This window comes from Notolabrus celidotus, chromosome 11 (genome assembly GCF_009762535.1).
Source record: "Notolabrus celidotus isolate fNotCel1 chromosome 11, fNotCel1.pri, whole genome shotgun sequence".
In the NCBI taxonomy this organism is placed as follows: domain Eukaryota; kingdom Metazoa; phylum Chordata; class Actinopteri; order Labriformes; family Labridae; genus Notolabrus; species Notolabrus celidotus.
In genome coordinates, this window is record NC_048282.1 from 12,669,703 (window position 1) to 12,692,245 (window position 22,543).

Genomic DNA, 22,543 nt, shown 5'->3' on the forward strand with positions numbered 1-22,543 from the left:
TTTTTCATTGTCTTTTCTTATTATCTCATTACTTTTATCATTTTTTGTATTCGTTTCTCTACTAAGGAGTGCAGGTTTTACAAACATATTCTCTGTCTGTTCACACTTTCCTGTTCTTGACACTTAAAGCCAGTAGCATGTCTCTGCAGACCAGGAGGCTGCAGATTCAGGACCACATTTCTATAACCCTTGTTTCAGATAGCGCCAAGGAGAATTTTTTTTAGTATGCAACCACATTTTTGGTGTGTAACGTGACCATTTTTAGTGTCAGACCATAACCCAAACCCTAACCCTAAGTGTGACAACAAACCACCGGTTCTTATAATGTGGTCACAGAGTTGCAGTCCTGAAACCGCAGCCTCTAGCTTTGCAGACTTCTACTTAAAGCTCCTGTGAGGAACTTAAAATTTGTGGTGCCCCCACAAGAAAAAGCAGTCAATGTCAGTTCTGTCCTGTACATGTGTAATAAAAGTTTCATAGTAAGTTTTCATATCTTACCACTGACCTTCCATCTTTTTACGGTTGTTTTGAAGCTTATACCAAGCCCTCTTTCTTAAAAAGGGGATTCCATTTTTAAATAAATGTATAGAAATGTATCTTATCAATCACTTCAGTCATACAAGTTACTACTTTCCAATGTTCGTCTATATTTATGTGTTTAAGTTCACTTTCCAGGATTGAGATAGTGCAGCTTAAGAAAGACACACGCACAGACAGACGGCAGCATGAAGAATTACAATCGTTTAATATAAACAGAAAGTTAATATACAGCAGGTACTGTAATAATTTAATGACTCTTCATCAGGCTGAAGCTAACGATGCACTCTAAAACAGGTTTGGCGTATTATTGTTGAAACAGCATGAACACAGCCTTCAGTTAACACCACCATCATGATCTGAGGATATGAAAACAGCATGACGTGAAACACACCTGGAAGGTAGAGACACAATCAGTCGGCTCACCTGAATGAAGGAAACCAGTTTAAGGCTAAAGGCGAACAAAGTGTAACACAGAGACATTCAACATGTGCAGAAATAATCTCTGCAAAAACAACAGAACTCTAAATCTCTGATTCTACTGAAGAGTCTTTAAACACCACACCGAAGATAACACCGTGACGTAGCTCAGGCTGCAGGCTACAGTTAGACTGCACATTCAGACAGACTGAACTGATCCTGATATTCATGAAGACTACTTCTTACCATGAAAGGTTTCCAAATTAACTGTTTTAATCTACGAGGGGGAGAGCCAGAGTGAGCTCATTAAATCCTGATTTTAAACTCTATAAACAAACTAAAATCAAAAGAGATGTCAGAACAAGTACCAAAGCTAATGATTGTCATACTTCACATAACACACACGGTGTTATAGTCATCACTGGAAATGAAGGTAGATGAGTCATAACACACACATGTTCATCATCACGTCTGACCTGAAGTTAAAGATAACACAGGTACTGATCCATTTTTCACTTTAGAACAAAACAAAGGCATCATCGTCCCTCTGAGCTGCACGGCGTCCACAGGACTGTCTCAAGTAAAATGGAGTACAGACAAACACTGAAGGAGGCTCATCCTCTATCTTTAAAATATATTCAACTACGTTTACAGTGTCAACAGGTATCTAACCAGATACTTCACAGGTCAGCATTGAATCATTTTAACACTACCACGCTCAGTTCAGTCAAGTTCAGGAGCAGTGTGACTGATAGGATACTCCTAAATCTAAAACTAACGTATTTCAGCGTCTAAAATTTAAGACATTAGATTTATCTTAATCACTTCTAAAATTAAAGTAAAGCTATGTCAGCTGAGAGACTAAGAGGGAATTTCAAAGCTACATTAACCAGCAGGTTCAAGGTTTCTGTGGTTTGACTACTTTTGATGCATCAGAGGAAAATTCACAAAAAAGGAAATCTGATCAAAATCAGTTTTTCCTTCTTTCACCCAAAACACCCGGAAAAAAAAGACATGAGTATCTGATGCTCTGTGGTCCGACCTCAGACTGTATGAAAAGATGGATGACATGACATCTCCGTAAGAGTGAAGCCAGACTCAGAGCTCCCTCTGCAGTTGGTCACAAGCCCCGCCTCCTATTTTAGACAACTTTTCTCCAGAATTTTGACTTTTCTCTTGGAATTCTGAAATCAAAGGGGTGGGACCCTCTTTCCACACACCACAATTGACAGATGTATTGACCAATGAGGATCCTGCAGCGCTGTATGTACCGGATTACCACAGTAGTACTTCAAACCCACACAAGAATCTGTTCGGACTCTCACTGACTCACAGCGGTTTTCTGGCTTTACTCTTGTACCTCAGGAGGAGGTGAGGAGAGGTTATCCATCTTAAAATACAGTCAGGGGGTACAACATTGATTCCAAAAACAGAATGAAGAATCCTTTTTTACATATATCTAAATTCAAAACAGTTCAAGGACAAAATATTTGAGGTTCCTCAAGGTTAAACAAATTCTTGTTTTTGTAAAGATACCCTTATTGTGAATTACTCGCCATTTATTTTGACTTACAATATTAAACAGCTTCCCAGTTTTTTTAGAATTAATATTATGCCATAGAACGACCTAAAATATCACAGAGGGAAGGATTAAACTAACTGATGTCCAAATGAAGGGCTTGTTTAAGTTGATTGTGCAGGGTCAGACTCTGTGACCCTAAACCAAAGATCATACGTTGACTCTCTAATCAGGGACATGTTATTTCCAACAGTTTACAGTGTCAGACTTATCAGTTAAAATAACTTGGTTACATATAAAATGTTCCCTCATAAAACATATCATCATCAAATCTGAAAAAACAAACTAATCAAATAAAAGAAAAGGATGAACTCGGAAACATTCACCATCCCGTCATGTGACAGTGTGTTCTTCTGAGCATACAATCAGGGCTGTATGAGCCAAAACAATAAGACTAATCCAGCTGTGGTTATTCGTACTGTAACAGTCCTTTCACAATAAGAGTCTCATGGTGTCTGAGCTCTGTGTGCACCATGAACACAACACCAGTGAGGCATTCACTGGACTTGTTTTTTTCCCACAAAGATCAGAGGAGGAAATGGAGACGCTGCTCAGGTACACCTCAGAGAGTCTCCATGAGGTCTCCATCAGGTCTCCACTAGGTCTCCATCAGGTCCCCATCGCTCAGTCTGAAATGTAAAGTCTGTTTGTGCTGTGAGTCAGTTTCTATCTCTTGTAGTGGCTGGGAGCATCTGCAAACATGTACTTCAGTCTGTAAGCTTCAGCCAGCAGGAGACCCACCTCCTCGTTACCCCAGTGGATTGTGGGAAGGTTCTGCAGTAGCATAAGAAGGCCCTGAAGAGAGACACACATTCAGCTTAGACATGTAGACTCCATTATGAGAGACAGTACTCTCTACTCTGCTGACAGGACGGCTTCATTATGTATTGACAGATTTCTGTTTTAGACGAGCTGAGACGCTTCTCTACAGTAGGAACTTTCCCAAGGAACTAGGGACTTTTTGAGGAACTATGTGCTTTTGGACAACTGGAACTAGGATCTAACTTTAGTTCTGGGGTAGTTAATCTCCCCTTGAAAAGTCTCTGCTTGGGAGGTAGTACTTTTCAAAAGTCCAAGAACTTAAGGGGCGGGACCTGCAATGCTGAACAATTCTGTTTGGTAGAGTACCTGCAGTGTTTGATTTCACCCGTCATCAACAATAACATCACACACACCTGCCCTCTACTGGTCTGGTGGTGCAGTGCCATTACTTTTTTTCTCTCCATATGTCCATGGTCTGATTTGCATAATTTCCACGGGACTTCAGGCCTTGGTGGAAATGCAGACAACAATGGGCCACAGGAACCATTTAGTTCCTGGAAGAGTAGTTCCAGGAACTAAATGGTTCTAGGAACTTCTGGTCGAAAAGCACCTTTAGTGTAGATAAATACCAAACCGTGTTAAAAATCTGATTGCTTTCAGGGACTACACTCACATCAGAGCAAAAGTTAAGAGTTTTCTGAACTTCTAGACTTTGCTCAAACTTTTAATTTGCCTTTTAACATTGAAAATAATCACATCCCTTGATATTTGTTACAGTCTTGCTTCTATCTGATACTGTGATCAGTGCTCAGTGGTAACTCAGTGCATGGTCACAGATATTTTACCTGAAAGTCAACCATGGAGAGGATTTCTTTCCGCCACTCGATGAGGAAAGCTGCACAGACGTAGAGGTGGAAGTGAGAGAAACCTTCTGCTTCAGCCTGAGGAGAAACATGAGAGAGTCAAACTGGATGACTACGTGAAGATGTGATGATAAAACAGAGTCATGTGTCTCCTGGTTAGCATCACTGCTCATGCATCATCATAAAAAATCTAGTCTCTTCAGCAAAGAAGAGAGAGGATCCTGCGCCAGAGCGATCAGTAAGGTTCAGTCCAGGCTGATTTTACTGAACAGTTTTCATCCTTACTCAGGATCCAGAAGACCGTTTGAAACCCACCCAAAACTGTGAGGTGTTCACTGTACCTGGTAGGTGTCCCACAGACGGATGGTGCAGCGGAGAGGAAGCTCCCTCATCAGCAGGTTGTTCATCCAGCGGAAAGCAAACTGCAGATACTCCACCTCGTACCTCTTGAAATAATTGTGGATGTCCTCTGAACACACACAGAAACACACACGTTCTTGTAAGTGTCTGGTATCAGCCGTGTAGTCTGAGCTCATAATAAACACAACATAAAGAGGACTGAGCCCTGCAGTCAGAGATGAACTCACCGTCTATCCTGCTCACGAGCTCCTCCAGAGCTTTTACTTTATTCTGGATCCCTGGCTGAGCGAAGGTGTAGTTATCCTGGAAGAGTTTACAGACACATTTACAGTTTCGGACATGTTTACCGAGATGTGTGTGTGTATCATCGACTGTATTTAAAGATGGATGATGAGTTTTGACCTCTTTCTGCTGTACAAAAGTGAATCCAAAATGGCTCCACTACAGGTGCTCAAAGCAGGCACTCACGATTATTGAAAGTTCAATGACTTGTGTTAATGTTTGTTATGTTCCCTCTCACCGTTCCTCCTGTACTCTGATAATCCGGTGTACACATAGACTGTATAAATAATGGACGTAGTATCCGTGACGTCACCCATCTGTTCCTGAGCGCTGTTTTGAAGCCAATTGTCATATTGGAAATGCAGAACTCAACCAGGCAGAGTGTGACGTAAAGAGGCGGGGTTTGAGCTAACGGCTATGAGTTCCCGTCCGGGAGTCAAGTCAGTCATGTCCTTATTTGGACAAAAACTCGTAATCTTAATATCTTCTGAACCGTCATGTTAGAAATAAATTCACCCCCTGTACAGTGTGTGCCGATAGAGAAATTAGCTATTCAGAGCCAAGCTGTTTTCTGAACCAGGCTGTAAACATGTTTATTAATGCTGCAAAGATCGTCTTCTTTGAATTGGGGTCTATGTGATTTTCTGCAGCCAGCCTCAAGCTGATCCTCAACTTTTAGCACTTCCGCATTGGACTCATATTTTTAGACTGGAGGTTGCCTCTTTCTACTTTATACCTCTTTTTATATCATCAAATCACTCATAGTAAACTAGTCAGAAACATGAATACCTGGGGTGCTGGTAGCCTAGCAGTCTAAGTGCCCTACATACAGAGGCTATAGTCCTCATCCCAGAGGCTGCAGGTTCGATTCCAGCCTCGATCATTTACTGCATGTCCTCCCCCTCTCTTTGCTCCCAACATTTCCTGTCTCTCTTCAGCTGTCCTATCCATAAAGGCAAAAATGCCCCAAAAATATAACTTTAAAGAAACTTGAACACTGTGACATAGATCAGCATGATAAGAACTAACTATAATGAAACATTTATTTGACCTGTGTTTGATTTTACAGTTTGACCCATGTCCCATCTGTTAACATGGAGGAGGCAGGGCTTAAGGGGGAGCAGGGGGAGGCCCTGAATGTTTTGGCTTCACTTTTAAGGACATGTCATGCCATCCATCTTTTTGCACAGTCCATGTTGTGTATGTCAGTGTGTGTCAGCCAACCTGTATTCCGTCCAGCAGCTTGCTCATGCACCAGAAGCTGTCAGCCTCGATGTTTCTCTGCGTTTCCAGAGGAAGAGCTGCCATCTCAAAGTTCTCCACGTCCTCGGCTGAAAACACACAGAGAGCTGAGTGAGACGTGGAGCAAGTGACTCAGACAGATGTCTCTTAGATTTTATGAATATTGTTTTTCTCTGTGGATCGTTAGAGAAATGATCGGCTCTAAATGTCCCGGGCCTGCTCCCTCAGAGTCGAGTTGTCTGTGAAGTAACTGCACTTCAAGGTTTTTAGCTGTTTTGTTTTTTTTTTTTAACTGAGAGAGAATGACAATGAGCATATGTCTGAAAAACTAACTGATGGAAACAGAGAGTCAGAGACTCTGTTCTGTCGTGCTCTGCTCAGCTGATGTCTAGTTATGACAGCGGTTTAACTTCTTGAACGTACGGGGGTCAAACCTCCTCAGCTTTCTCAATGATTCCCTCTTCATCTGTCAGCAGCTCAGCAGGAGAGATTTCTGTGGTCTGCTATATTTTATTACTGAATATGAGCAGGATGCCAACTTTAATGATTCCTGACAAATCTCATGTTTTCACACACAGATGATAAAGTTATGGAAACGTTGGTTTCAAGGGTAAAACATGAGATTTAGTTGAGACTCTGTTCTACGTTTATGGCCCATCCAGCCTTGGCAGACGTCTCAGTTTGGTTCTGTCTGAAGTGTCTGCCTATTGAAGTAACACTAGTCTCAGTTAAGTGAACACTTTTCATGTCTCTGAGATGATCTGTTGTTCACACTCAGAGGTGGAAACTTGGTGTGACTAACTTCTTCTGAGTTTTTAATCAGTGTTAATTCGCTTGTGTTCAGTCCGACTCATCAATCTTGCATAAAAAGGCAACTTATTCTATGACCGTCTTCACACACACTTACTCTTTAACACACTCTCTCTGCAGAGCTCCAGTAGCCTGCAGTGAGCTATGATATTTAAGAAGAGGAGAAATATACATCTCTTTTCATTAACATCAGAGGATATGTGCAGAGAGAATTAATCAGATTCAATCTTTACATGGTTTCATTTCCCTCTGTTTAAACTAACGACTGAGATTTAAATCAGTGTGGCGCTTTGTATTTTATTAAGGTGTTCATTTGAAGTGTTTCTCTCAGTTAACATGTGCAGTATTTCAAAGTAAAACATCAGCTGTGTGAACTCTGGGTCGATGCTGTCGGTGAATCTAAGATTGTTTTAATAATTAGTTATTTCATAAAAGGGTAAAGCCTGGGTTATTCTTCTGTGTTGACCCTACTCAGCAGTGGTCGACGCAGACACGAGCTCTACAGACTTGTGCGTTGATGTTTCTGCGTCACTCAGCAATACTATGCCGAAACCCTTGAGGGCGGTGTGGTCTCTCTGATACTCAGGTCGCCTGTTACAGCCCCGCTACGTTTTCTGTTTACTTTTCACAGCAATTCAGAACATATTATGATAATCTACAACCAATAGAGAGAGACGTTGGAGGAGATTAAATACAGGGCCGATGGACGCAGATTCCAGAAGATCTGTAAATGTAGGGAATAAAATGCAGTTGAGCGGACCAATCACAGGGCTTGCGGTCCGGGTGGATGTGTAGTTACATTTTGAAGAAGGACAACTTCAGGCTATGTGTATAGGCTACAGAGACCTACGCGCAGAGGCCTACAGCGTTGACTCGATGCAGAAGTATAAACCAGACTAAAAGGGTCCGCTTGGCAGCATTGTATTTCCCGAATTTACAGCACTTCCAAGAAGCTGCTGATCGCCCGCACATCAGCCGTGTATTTTATCCCCTCCTCTCTATTCTTCCCTGTAATCATGTCTGTATGATTAACAGCAACATGTATCAGCTGTAGATCAAAATAACATGCTCTGAATCTCTGTGGAAAAGTACACAGAGATCGTAGTGGGGCCGAAAGCAGGCAACCGGCTATCAGAGAGACCACACTGCCCTCAGGCGTTTCGGTGGAGAATTGCTAAGCGACATTGACGCACAAGTATGTGGTGCTCATGTCCGCGTCAGCCCCTGCTGCGTAGGGGAGACACAGAAGTATAAATCAGCCTTTACTGTAGACTACAGGGGTTTGAGTTGTGAACATAACAAAGACTCTACGACAGACGGCCAATCCTCTAGGAGCGATGGCTAACTTTTCGTGGCTCCTGGTGTTGACAGCTTTCTGTGATGAAGAACTTCATGCTAACACTTCCTTTGCTGCCTTAGATTACAGTCTGAGCTGCAGCTTGGAAAGCAAGAATTTGGTTGAACTGAGAGCAGAATTTTGAGTGTGCAGACATTAGTTGAACAAATAAAAACAGTGTCAGATGACGGCAGAGAGGTTACGATGCAGCTTTATTGGGGATTGTTATTTGTTTGTTTGCTCTGGTGTCCCTTCACACAGAGTCCACTAAAATGTGAGTGAAGGATTCTACTTGGATCACTAACAAGACAACAAACACTTTAAAAACCTAGCACTTTGTCTCTTTCCTACTGAAACTGTATCTTTGTGGATTACTTACTGACAAACTCAGACAGGAAGACGACGAAGAAAGGTGTGACAAGGTCATTGATCCCCTGAACGTATCCGCTGGCCGGGTGACGGATTGCCCAGATGAAGAGGATTCGCTCAAACACCTAAAGACAGAAACCCAGCACCACCATTGTTACAAGACAGTTTTTTTCAGACGACTTTCACTACACCTCATGCAGAGGGACATTCAGTATGATTGCATATCTATATGAATTCATTCTAACACTGAGTGTGTGTAGCTGCAGGGGGAGTTAAAATGAAGGGCAGAGTTATTGGCTGTATTTCTGGTAATCAATGTTCACCCCACTGATTCACAGACACACCTCTGTGGGCTGACTGATTACAGGTAGTTCAGCTGGATTTATGTGAAATCGGAACTGAAACAAACATAAAGTAACCACATTAGAGGAACAAGCCGCTCAGTGGAGTGCTTTAAAGTTCCTCTGTGGTGAAGAGATGTGATGCAGGTTCCTCCTAGCTGGTCGTCAGTTACAGAACAACATCATGACTCATCTGAGACAGAGCACTTTAAAACCAGGAGATTCTCTGCTGTGATTGGTCTCACGTTGACTTAACGTACAACTTAAAGTTATGTTTTTATGCATCATTATTATAACGATTGTTTTAACAACGTTTATTTGTTCAACTTATCTAATTATCAATTTATTTCTTGGATTTATCTGATCTGATTTTAAATTTAACTGATTTTTAATTTAGCTTTCTATCCTTATTTATTTTTGCTAATTGTGTTGTATTGATTTAGATTTTATTTTTAAAGTATTTTTCATGATTGTCTTTTATTATTTCACATATCTGTTATTTTCTATTTATCTGTTCTTCAGGGAAGCATTCTTGCTCAGCAAAGAGCTTTAAAGAGAGAATCTTAAATGTTTAATTTATTGATCTAATAAAGTGTCTGGATTTTATCCTCCATTAAAGGTGACAGTGAGGAAACTTCTGACTCAGGTCTTACCTCCTGCACAGCCGGCTGCTGGAACAGAGGGATCAGAGGGTTTGTTCTGGGAATGTCGATGTGGATCTGACACAGAGAGAGAAACACATAGCGTATTCATCAGAGCAGATGATATATTGAGTGGGTGAAGTTGTTTCTGACAGGTGAGCAGTGTTTACCTGTCTGTATGTGTCTTTAAAGTGCTCGTCTGTTCTGGAGTGATAATACTGCTCGATGAAGCCAAAGTACTCTTCCCTCTTCCTCTGCAGCACCAGCTCCCTGCGCTCCTTGTTGGCCGGAAGGTAACCCTGAGAGAAACGGGATGAGGAGGAACAGGTGAAGAAGTGAACAGACGCTTCATTTAAGAGAGAGAAGCTCAGGATGTCTGTGAGTTTGATATCTTTCATGTCGGAATGTGTCAGAAACTACAGGCTGCCTCAAAGGTCACTTACAGAGAGGAGTCTCCAGGTGATTGGCCGGACCTCTCTTGGTATTCCCGACCAGCTGTGCTTTCTGAGCTCCTCTGTAACAGAGAGATAAACACACATTATCAGCATGAGTTGCTGCAGAGGAGCACAGCAGAGATAACAGACAGTAACTCCTCCATCTCTATCACTATGAGACTCTGTTCCTCCCGTACCAAGGTCAGTGTTGGGACTCCCCAGCAGCTGCTTGAATTTGTCCAGCCGGCTCTTCTCTCGCACCGTCATGGGTGGAGCTCCGGATGCATTCTGGTCTGAGATGCGAGCGACCAGAGGGATGATGGGACGGACCGGGAGAGACTGCTGCTTCTGCAGCGTGGAGCGAACTGAGGAGACACACAGAGACCTGAAAACATCTGATAATACAGCCAAATACATTAGAGTAGACTTTACAAACTGTGCTCAAAGAAAGATACTAAAACTGTAAAACCTTTAGAATCAAATGAGACACACACACTGTTTATAAAAACCTCCAAAGACTGAGCAGAAATACTCGTGAAGGAGAACGCTGAGTAGAACGAACTGTTGTGGACTGAATCTGGTTTCGCTGACTCGTTTCTGCTGCAAATGGGAGTTTGTTTATGACTGAAGGCCAAGGCAGAGATTGGGGAGGAATTTCTGGTTGTTTTGACCATGAAGCTGTGATTTCACACACAGAACTTATAATTCATCTAAATGCCATGCAGCACCTATTTTCATATCATATTTCTTTATTTTTAAATCTTTCTGTTTAATTATTTTCTATTCTAATATTGGTTATATTATATTTTTGTTTTCGTTGACTTGCCTGAAGCCATGCACCTCCAGATTTCACAAGCATTAGGCTTAGCTCACCCTGATGGTCAGTCTGAAGTGTAGTTACACAGCACACAACGCACAGTTACAGTGGGGCAAAAAAGTCTTTAGTCAGCCACTGATTTTGCAAGTTCTCCCACTTAGAAAGATGAGAGAGGTCTGTAATTTTCATCAGAGGTACACTTCAACTATGAGAGACTAAATGAGGAGAAAAAATCCAGGAAATCACATTGTAGGATTTTTAAAGAATTTAATGTTTTTGAGGTGCACATTAGGCCTTGTGCATAGACCTCTGCATAGGTATGGGGCAATATGGACCTGCAGTGTCGGCTACATGGATTCAGACGTGTCCTACACGTTGACCACACCCACCAGAGGAAAGAAAAACACACAGCGCCACTTTGTGTTTGTGAAATTTCAAACTGTTGGTTTGATTATAACACATTTTTATCTTTTGTAATCTAAAGCTGAGCCATCATTACGACACATTCAGATCTCACAACAAGAGATAAGCATGAAGTTAACAACAAGCAGCCTGACAGAGTTTCACACAGACTGCTCAGTCTGTGAAAACTCATCAGAACACATGACAATTATATCCGACCTGTGAGCAGGCACATGCTACAGGCCTGACCTCATATAATCCCTGACTGCAGCGTTGGCCCCCTGACACACACACATACTGAATCACCTGATAAGCTGCCCTGTTAAAGCTGCAGCTAAAGTACCTGAGGACGTGCTGAGGTGGGCGTCGCTGCTCGATTTGACCACCTTGCCGTTGATGTGCTCACACTCTTCGTCGTCATCCTCCTCTTCCTCCTGCAGGGTCGGAGCTTCTGTCCTGTGAGGGGCCGGTCTGTGTGAGACCCCGGTCTCTGAGTCACTGACCTCGTTCTGCTGCTGCTGCTGAGAGGAACACATAATAGCATGAACTTCAGAGCGGCTCAGAGCTGCTGAGTGAGGGATACGTGTGTTATCTGTACCTGATTCTGAGAGGACCCAGAGTGCAGGCCTGAAGGGAGAGACGAAGCAGGGGAGAGGAAATCCTCATCCTCCTCATCGTCGATGTCCCAGGCATCATTTGTACTGCGGGCAAACTCGTGGAAGCTGGATGCTTTTTTAGTCTTGAGATTGTTGAATTTGGGCTTTGTTTCTTTGGGATACCTGCAGAGGAACAGACCCAGAGGTCACACTGACAGAATGATCTCACTCAAAGACGCACATACACACGAATGTTCAGGAGATGACAAGATGAGAGGCATGAGAACATAAAGTCCAACAAAAATAAAACTGGAGACACATCACAAGGACTGTTGGTCATGCTGGTGCAGGCCGTGCATTTTCACAAACTTAAAGCACGTTACAATCAGCTGCAAATCAAGACTGAAACTAAAAGACGACATAAAAAGCGTTCAGGTGTATACACGATGCCATGCAGGCCAGATCAGCTCAGCACTTACGTGCGTCGTAACCGAGGGTCGAGAGGGGGATGCTGTGCTCCATAAACTGGTTGAACACTGCAGGAGATGATACGGGAAATACTGTCACCTTTGATATTCAGGAAATAAACTCAGCTTACAACCAGGCTGTGAGAGAGCTGTACTCATACTCAGCAAACTAAACCATTACTTTAGTTTATTTTAAAGAAAACTCAACCCACTAAGAAATCAAATGTATGTTTAAAGAGCAACACAAACAAGTGAGGGATGTGTTTCTGCTCCACTCATGTCTATGATGATTACAACATCAGTAACTACCAATCAATCAATCAATCAATCAATCAATCAATCAATCAATCAATCAATCAATCATGAAGCAATTCAAAGTGCTCTACAGTGACTGAAAAAATGAAATCAAATATATTATGCCTAAATATGAAACAGAAATGGATTAGTATGTGCTTTTTTGTTTTATTGTTAAGACCATAAAAGAGTCTAAGATAAATAATAGCTCTAACAATTTCAGTAAATGTTTTTAGTTAGATTATACAAATTGAAAAGTTAATAATTAATAAAAACAATAGAAAAGTAAAAAATAAATATGAAGTGACTTTAAAATGATAAATGTAAAGAAGTTTTAAAAACCCTACATAAAAGCTGGACTAAACAGATGGGTCTTTATTTACTTTTTTGTTAACTAAGAAGAAAAAACACAATGGCATGAACACTGAGGCCATTAAACCAAACAGAATTGTAGCTCTGAATTATTATTAGTAATTAGAGAAGGACAGTTTGCACATCTTGACACTGCTGAATGACAAAAACAGCATTAAAGAAAAACAGAGGTTATCTGGACACCCAACAAAACTTTCTACACCAAAACGATGATATCAGGGTGAATGTTTGAGCCTCTAGATCTTTGTTGATGAATTTAGATCATGCATATAGATATCAAACATCCAATGTGTGCACTGTAAGTTTTACTGCATATTATTTTTCTTTCTGTTATTTTTGCATGACTTGATTTCATATTGTGAAACAACAAACAGACTAACACTTGTGTAAAATGTAACAGTACAGCAGCAGCACTATGAGTGGTTTACAGAGAGGTTAAATTTGAGCATGCATGAATGATGAACAGATCAGCCTGAGCAGAAGAGGACGAGTTTTAAGGGTGGATTAGGAGACAGAGTTAATTCAGGATTTAAATAATGTGCCGTTGTGTAAAACACAGACTCACACTCTTTCTCGGCTGACAGCTCAGCTCCTCCTCCTCCTCACCCGGTGTTATTTTGATCACCTGTTTTTAGTTTGCGTTGAAGAGAACTAGCGGACAGATTGCTCAGCCCCCGTGTTCGTCACCACCCCGCGGTGAACAGTATGCTCAGCGGATGTGACAATCTTCATTCTCAGCTTCTCTCCTGACTCTCTGGTGACCCGAAGCAGACTCAGCGGAGAGTGGAGGGGCGGGATCCGAGCCAAACCCGCTGTTACCAACAACAGAGCTCCCTCCCTTCAGTGACAGAGACAGCAGCCTCCTCCAAACCTTAAACTCTGCAGCTCGTCTTAGTAAGGTTTAAAATATGAAGAAAGCATCCTCACCAGTCACACTTTGGTTAGAACTGCAGACACTCAGTGAGGGATAAGGAGTGTTCACATCTTCAGGGGGACTTATCAGAGACTAAGTGATACGATATTAGGGGAATGGACTTCATACATTAGTGCTATTTTAAACAATTTGCAGTGTGCTGGAGTTGTGATAAAACATAGACGGAGGCTATTTGAGTTTTTATTCGGAGCAAGTTGTGAAGAAATTCTTATTTAACATCTGTTTCTAATAGAAACGTTTTTAATCTCGCTTTGAATCTTTTTACCTAAAAAAGTCATCCATGCTTATATCTCGTCCCACCTTAATTGTTGCAACTCCCTGTATTCAGCCAGGTTTCTGACTGGTTCCAGGAAGAGGGATCACATCAGCTCTGTCTTGGTTTCCCTCCATTGGCTTCCAATTCGCTTCACTTCAAGTTTTTTCTATTTGATTTTAAAGCCCGGAATGGTTTGGCCCCTCCCTATATAACTGACCTCCTGAGCCCTTACAAAACCTCCAGGCCTCTGAGGTCTAACATGGGTCTCTTGGCAGTCCCCCGGTCAAAATACAAACTGAAGGGTGGCCGTACTTTAAGTGTAAAGGCCCCGCGTCTTTGGAACAACCTCCCCTCCAGCTAACACTGAAAAAGCTGGGTCACCCCTTGTCTTTTGTCGGCTTTTTGGCACGACGAGACGCATATGATCAGCAGACTTCAGTGCTCTGGAGGGGGCGTAGATGTGTATGAGGTCAGAGATCTACTGAGGTGCCAGACCATTTAGCTTTATAAATAAATTTGACTTGACTTGACTTTTAATGCAGAATAAAAGAGTTTATTAAGCATACGATTATAAAACCTGCCGTCAAAGCTGCATGATGCAACTCAGCAGAACTTCCACACAGATGTCAGGGTCCAATTCAACTGAATTATATTATTACACCTACTAAACCAAAGCTGCTGTTAACAATAATAAATAAATAAATGAACATCATTTTTATTTGCAACTTTACCGTAGTGATTTGTAAGATTTAAAGACTGGTCGTCGTGTTTACCATACTGTAATAGAAAAATATCATTTCAATCAGCTGTTTTATTTGATCTTCTCCTGAGTTATATCAGTATAACCTGTAAGTAACAGAGACCAGGAGAACAGCTTGTGGTTGGAGACAGCAGAAGACTGAGCTCTGTTGTTGAATCTTCTCTCATTGGGAGGATTGGAAACGAAGGAACTTCCCTGCGATTGTCGTTTTCCTTCTCACGCTCTATCTAAAGTTAGTTTTTGTCTTAAAGTCGTCTGTCAGCCCTGCAGAGGTCAAACACACATTCAGCTCTTCATTCAGAGTCACTGAGAGGCTTCGGAGGATCACATATCACCTTTAGTATGAGGATCTTGTCAAACTGTGGCCTCTGCAGCCTGAAGCTGAAAGATATCAGACTACTTCACGTCATTAACATGAACAAACCGTCAGTCAGGCTGTGAGAACTGGGCCAGCTGATTATCTGTTGCTAGCAGAGCCTCCTCGTGTTTTATCAGAGTGGCTCAAGGACGACGGCGAAGCGAGCTGCTCCTTCCTGTTCAAACATCTGTTTGTGTTTCCAGCTTTTAAACCAGCGCAGATCAGAGCGACAGAAACGCCCTCTCCTCAGAGATCCTCTCCTCAGATTTCTCAAACACACACGGCACCCCACCCCCCCGCTCTGTACTCCACCCGCTTCATCAGGAGTATCAGGGAGTCACCAACTCAGAGGCTTCACTGTCAACACACAGGCCCATAAAAACACACAGATATAATGCATGAATAGGTCACGTCTTATCAGTTAACTCTGATCAGGTGTTTCCACAAGCACGCAGAGATAAGAGATGAAAACAGAGACCAAGTGAGGAAACCTGCAGGTCCTCAGAGCCGGATTTAATCCAGCAGGATTGAGCAAGAGGGGCAGGCTGGGACCGGCCGAGCCCGTGTTTATGCAGCTTGTATTTACATTAAGGTGGTGACAGTGGTGAGCATCTGTTTCCCCAACAAACAAACAATCACTAAGCTGTGTTTTAAAATGTTTACCAAACGTTACTTAATTGTTAAAGACTCTGACACACAGCTGGATGAAGAAATGCTCTGTTTCCTCACAGGGACGATGTTTTCATTGTTCCTGTTAACACGCCGTGAGTCTGATCAGAACAAATACAGCAGCTGAAAAACACAAATCCTTATCTGTCTCTTTATTAGGTACACTTGTACGATCTGATGGTCCTGCCATTAACTCTACTTCTACTAATCATTGATGAGTAGTTAGTTTAGTTTAGTTTGACCCCATCAGAAAGGCTGAATAATACTTTCTGATCAGTTAGGTCACAGTATATCATGGTGCTGAATTATAGCACTCTCATAGAGATGTTCTCATTATCCTACATCTCTCAGGTAAACAAAATATTAGGACAAAATCATGAACTACAAACTCATATGAGATTTATTTTCATTAATTTCTCCTTGATGTTGTCATTAAAATGTCATAATTTAAAGACAGAGCTGTTATATTTGATCATACTGGATTTCCTAATGTGCCTAACAAAGTTAGCAGTGTATGCTAACGCTTTATTATTTTTTTTATGAACCACAACAAAAGTACAGATCATTTATATAAATAATGCTTCACTGTGCTCATGTGTCCGTCTATTTTCCATATTTTCATGTTAAATAATGATATCTTTTAAAACACTTAAACAGGAAGGACTTGTGATTTATAGCAGCCTTGAATAAAAATAAGATCCACCTCCTGATAAAGGTTCACAGAGTTCACATACAGAGGATTGAATAGTCTTCATCAGTCTAGAGCTGTCTAAACAGGCCAAATATCTTAACAAATGAAGTTTAGTGGCCTTTCTTGTTGAGCATGTTTTCACTCGCTTTGAGCTGGTAGGTTTTGCGTTTTCTTCAGTGTTGTTGTCGCTCGTTTCAGATGGTAAATGGTAACAACAGATGTGTTTACATTCCGCTCCAAATGTCTTTAAGTCTGCCTGCCTACCTGTCACCCTGTGATATAATTGGCTGTTCCATGCTGACTTCTTCTTCTGTCTAATGCAGGGTAGGAACTAGCATTTAAGACACACTAGCGCCTCTTTCAATATATAAATGTTTTATTGTACATTTGTTGCATTTACATTGAGAAAAATAATATCACGATAATTATTGTTTTATCACCCAGCCCTACATCAGTCACAGACAAACAGCAGGGATTATATATATTGCCTGAGTGCCATACTGGTTTCATTTTTTTATGGGTTTTTACTGGTTTTATGTAGTTCTCTATTTTTATAGGTATCGACTATTATTTTTGTTATTACCTATCATGACATGAAGTACTTATCTACTATAATGAGACCTGATTTCTGCATTTCATTCTCTCATGTTCACATGGTCAGAATGACAAATAAAGTATCCTTGAATATAAACTCTGAACAGGTGGAACCAAGCACACTGTGCAGCTTGTTTGATACATTTTTGCAGCTTTTCAGAAAAAGAAGAAGTAAATCATCATGAGAGAGACAGCATGCTGGAGTCTTTCTGCAGTTTAGAAAAAATGCCCTAAATGGCACAAATCTTATTAAAGGAGGTTTCACTGTGAGATAAAATTCTTACGGTCACTGTGACTCATGCTGGAAAAATAGTTTTTAAAAGTGTCACAATCTAGGACCAGCCTGGTGTTTCTCTCTTCATCATTCATCCTGCAGGAACCAGCATCCTCACTCAGCTCCGTGACTATCATATACTGCCCATTTGTGGTGCAGTTACAGTAGAGCTAAAATGAAAAAGCTTCATGTAGCATATAATGATGCATTTCCTTAAACTACCATGATGGACCAGTGCAAGTTTTATGTTTGTATCAAACAATGTCCCTACATTTCATGCTGTACTGAGAAATGTGATGTATAAATGTATGTGTCACTTAGCTGATTCAGGAAATTAAATTTTAAGGGAGCTCACTCAGCCCACATTAAGTGACACACAGTATTTTTCGTGCTTTTGGAAACATTGGAACAAATGCCTTTATATGCTTTATTCAAAATGAATGTTTAAACTGTTGTCATATGATCTTTTTATTTCTTGCTGGACATGTATTTTACTTATTTTTAGTCTTTTATATTACTCTTGTGCTGACATAATAATGACTTCATTTTTATTTATAAAAATGGACCAATGGGTCTGAAGTAAAGTGTATCTTTTCGCTCTGCTGTAATCACAGGTGAACTATGACCTAATCCGAGGAGGGTTTCTATCAATCCTCTCTCTCTGGACTTGCCCATCTAAACCTATAATCTAAACCCAGATAAAGGTTCCCGCAGAGGTCTTCATCACACAGAGAGGTCTTCTTCCTCACTGTCTCTATGTTTAAGGTCAGCTGCCCTCTGCACAGACAGGGAGACAGGTGGAGGACTGTGACAGCTGACACCTCACAGAGGACACACAGGCAGGTGTGAGTCTCACCTGGAGGCCATTATAAACACAAACACACGAACAGGAAGACAGAAAACTCCTACAGTCAGTAAATTAAACCCACAGCTATAACAAAGGCGACTCTTGACTGCTTTGTTTACAGGCGCGTTTTAGACATTTAGCTCAGCTACAGAAGTCTGAAATGTTCCATATTAATAAGTTGATTTAAGCTAACATATTCCACCTACAGTGTACACAGATAACCCACCGAGCCTTGATGTTATAACATTTAGCAAACACAGTCCTACTAACTCCTGCTAAAGAACCGTTTCCCCGCTTGCTCACGATCACCCACCTTCCGGGAACCTTTGCGTTTCTCCTCCAAAAATTGATCCTGTTCTCGGTGGCCATACTCGGATAACAACCCCCGTCACAGCGACACCGACACCGGTTCCCAGCTCCCGCAGACCATGGGGAAACCGTCTCCGTGTGAACTGTCGGTGTCGTGTCTCCGCTCGGCTCTTCCTGGTCTACCTCCTCACGGTTTTAAACCTCCGGTTGAGGGTTTTCTTCAGCTTTCAAACGCGACCGAGTTTGATGCGAGTACTGGAAGCCGCCATCTTGGAGCACACAGAGCGGAGCGCGTGATTGGCTGGAGGGTTGAGCAGGTGCAGAGAAACCGGCCAATAGGAGGAGGGGACAGAGTGACGATGAAGATGCTCTTTCGAAGGAGACGTCGAAAGTCTGGGAGGGATCAGGATAGTAGGAAGAAGTTTGTCTTGAAATCTTCCACTGAAAAATGTTTGAATCAACAAGACAGTGGTTGGCAGAGGTACAAGGTATAAGATGAAACACAACACGGTTTGTCTTCCACACAGTTTGAAACCGTCGTTCCTCCGTGTAGCAGGTGTTACAACAAACTCTGTGACTCAACATTCTGTGGCCTCGCCCTTACATGCCATCTTTAGAGACACTGCAGGCACGTTATAACCTTTTTAACGAATTGGGCGTGCCACAGCTGAAAATATGAATGGATGAAAAGGTAAATGAACAGAATTTATTTGAGTCAATGTTAGAATGAAAAGGTCAAACATAAACGTTAAAAAACGTGGTGTCCAGGTGTGTGGATTTGCCGCCATTAGGCCCTCCATGAAAAGTTGGGCACAGTCTTTACTGTTTTACCACCCACACGATTTTAACTAAGTAACCAAAACAACAGTCATATGTAGTTCTACTATACCAGGGGTTCCCCAAAGTGGGGGTCGCAAGACACAAATGGAGGGTCGTGAGATGTCTTCTCGAATGTTTTTTTTTTTCATGTTATCTAAAAATAGTACATTTAACCCGTTATAGTAAAAACATTGAAAGAAATAGGAGCTAACCTTGAAATAAAACCTTGAAAATAGAGAATGTGATGAGTTTTCTGCCACTATTTTTGCCAGATGACTATATGACAGTCATCTGGCTAAAAATGTATACCTATATAAATATACCTATATGACATTCTCATATAGGTAGGTTAATTTTCTACAGACCAGCTAAATAATAATAATAATAATAATAATAATAATAATAATGATAATAATTCATAGGATTTATATAGCGCTTTTCTTAATACTCAAAGTCACTTTAAATGAAGCCACATTAAAACACAGGGATTATTTCTATAAGAGGTCAAAGCCCTCAACTTTAGGATATGAGGGCTCACTGAATGTTTAAATGAGTATCAATATTAAGTGAATCAAATACTTAGGCCTCGGAGTCCCCAAAAAAAAAGTCAAACCATCATCAAAATAACAATTTGGCAACCTTTGTGAATATAATCAAAATATTTGGACTACCCATTTGTCTACTGTCAAGACAATATTCACATAATTTTGTTGTCATTTTTCTATTAGTTGATCTCAGACCTGGCTGAAATGTTGGACCAGAGCTTCCTTTAAGTCTTATTATTTTTTAAACAAATTAGTTTAGTATGTAAAACAAATCTCAGTGGTTCCACAGTCATTCCTAGATCCCAAAATGTTTTCAAACAGCTTTTGTCCAACCAACAGTTAAACTCCAGAGATTCTTTAATAACAAAAATAAAGGAAACCAGCCAATCCTCACGTTCAACAAGCAGTAAAACTGAATTGATTTGCCGTTAATCAAAGCAGTTAATGATTACTTTTCTTTCAAGTCAGTAACTTGTTCTGTTAAAACCCAGAGGTACATCATGATGACCAGTGGATGTTAATGACACAAAGAGGTGTTCAGTATTTATGTTCCACAAGCAGAAGCTTCTCTAAAGTCATTACAAGCTCTGCAAAAAACAGACCCAACACAAATCACAGTACTTCCCCTTCAGTCTGACCTTTATATCTCACATCATGCTGTGTAATACTTCTGTTTTTTAGGTGCTGCAGCTTCCTCCTCTGTCCACACAGGGGCAGGATTTTTCCACTGCAGTGGGCAAGTGTTGGTCAAAGTGAAACCAGCTGAACCACCTTCTGTTTACAGTAAATGTAAGCCGCTCATCACACATGCTGACCGCACAGAGTGAGGGGAAGTCAACTGACTCACTGATGGACTGAGACTCTTTCTGTTTCTTATCTGCAGTTGACAAAGTGACTCAGAGCATTTTAAAGAGCCTTTTCTTTATTCAAATGCAGTCAAATGCAGGTGTGTTTTACATGGCAGCCTGTATTTGAATCCCAAGTGCTCTCCTGTGTCTGTTTGTTTAGGGAAATCACTGCAACTCCCCACCTGTCTCCACCTGTCTTCACCTCCAACGAACTCCAACTGACACACACCAGGTGAGAGTTAAAGTGTGTGTTACTCTCAGAGTATCTCAAGTCACTGTGAGTACAGAGCAGCTCCATTCATACATTTTTCAGGATTATCCTTAAGTAATGACGCTTTTTTGGGGGAGATTTTCAGCCTTGCCGGCGGGTCTTGTGACTTTCTGCCTCTGTGGTGTGTGTGTGTTTTTGGTGTGTGCGTGCCTCTGAGGGGAACACTGGTGTGAAAGCTAAAGGAAAAGAGGAGATACAGAGTCACAAGGCAGGACAATGAGGATCTGTGTGAGGGACTGCTGGAGCCGCCTGGGGCAACACAGTTAGCCTTTCGACTCTGTGCTGCCACTTTGAACTTTTCCTCCATAACCACCATAACTACAGCTGAAACTTATTTAACGTGGACACATTCCTCTCCCAGTGTAAACTACCTTTAAAACCTAAACCCTGAAGAAGTCATTTAGATGTTGTGTCTGTTCCCGTGGGGGAAACAGGAGGGCTCTGAATCTTCAAATAGATGTATAATGGCTTTTTCACGCACATGCTCAGTGGAGTTTTGGCCCCCCCCAGCTATATTTTGGTTTGTGTAACCCTGTTGTGTAGCTCTCCCTCTCACCCTGAAAGGACAGCTTTGTGACTTTTTCTCTTCCTGTAAAGTAAAAAAAAACACTCCGACAGCATTCTTCACAGAAAAGAGGAACTTTTTCTTTTGTTGTACGGCGGCTGCTCAACTCTGAACTTTGTTCCAAAGTTTACAGAAGTTTACAGAAGTTTTAGCTCAAAGTGTTTAGAAGTTTCACAGAAGTTTACAGAAGATTTAGCTCACAGTGTTTAGAAGTTTCACAGAAATTTTCAGAAGTTTTAAACTTTAAACGAGGAGTTTATTCAGTGTGTTTTCAGAGGAGGTAAGTTTTGTCCACTTTTTACTCATGTGAAATTTAGAGGAGATAACTTAAAAAAAACTTGAATATGTGTTATATATATTTAATACAGTTATCACACTTTATTTTAGTTTTAAGCAGACAAAAATATATATGAATATTTAATATATTGTTTTAACAAACTTTGATGTGGTTGTAAGCATTATATTTGGATTGAATTTGAATGTATGTTTACTCTTAAAAAGATATGTTTAATGATATAATAACTGTACTTTACTCGTTTATAGAAATTATTAGCTGTTTGTGTACTCGCTGATGGACAAGTTGTAGCTGTTGACAAACTCATTGATAAGTAAGTAAAGTTAGTGTCACTATTTGAAGGCAAATTATAAAGTATAGTTTTGTTTAACTTCTTGAAAAACTTTCAAAAGGATTCTTAAAAACAATTGAAAACAGCTAAACAAAATTCAATAAATGAAATAAAACTCAGTTCATCAGTTTCCTCGAGGGTAATATTACAAGTAAGGTAATTTCAGATTGAAACTTTAACACTTATTTTTCCTTAAAGCTACATAACTGTGTCCCAAACCGCTTCATCAGAAGTTTAATGTTCTCTAAAGAAA

General features: G+C 41.0%; 1 protein-coding gene across 4 annotated transcripts; it reads right to left on the reverse strand.

The window, feature by feature from the left end:
• Nucleotides 1-726: 726 nt before the first annotated feature.
• tbc1d22b (TBC1 domain family, member 22B) lies at nt 727-18,954 on the reverse strand. Of its 4 annotated transcripts, none has more exons than XM_034695517.1 (14): nt 18,621-18,954; nt 12,271-12,327; nt 11,794-11,974; nt 11,539-11,713; nt 10,174-10,341; nt 9,986-10,056; nt 9,713-9,841; nt 9,555-9,620; nt 8,571-8,685; nt 6,028-6,134; nt 4,749-4,824; nt 4,503-4,630; nt 4,144-4,239; nt 727-3,331 (listed from the first exon to the last, which is right to left on the reverse strand). In XM_034695517.1, the coding sequence occupies exons 1-14, from the start codon at nt 18,674-18,676 to the stop codon at nt 3,203-3,205; spliced, it is 1,554 nt and encodes a 517-aa protein (XP_034551408.1). In that variant the 5' UTR covers nt 18,677-18,954; the 3' UTR covers nt 727-3,202. The 4 variants fall into 4 exon arrangements, with proteins under 4 accessions (XP_034551408.1, XP_034551407.1, XP_034551410.1 ...); XM_034695516.1 differs by having other exon boundaries at nt 11,539-11,716; nt 18,621-18,953; XM_034695519.1 differs by lacking the exon at nt 12,271-12,327 and having other exon boundaries at nt 18,621-18,951.
• Between the last annotated feature and the right edge of the window lie 3,589 nt (nt 18,955-22,543).

Excerpts from the sequence above, each read along its gene's own strand:
- tbc1d22b (XM_034695516.1), bottom strand. The coding sequence starts at position 18,676 with ATGGCCACCGAGAACAGGATCAATTTTTGGAGGAGAAACGCAAAGGTT. Across the intron at positions 10,342-11,538 it reads CCACCTCAGCACGTCCTCAG|TTCGCTCCACGCTGCAGAAG; the intron begins GTACTTTAGCTG and ends GTGTCTCCTCAG. Across the intron at positions 4,825-6,027 it reads AGCTGCTGGACGGAATACAG|GATAACTACACCTTCGCTCA; the intron begins GTTGGCTGACAC and ends AAACTCTTCCAG.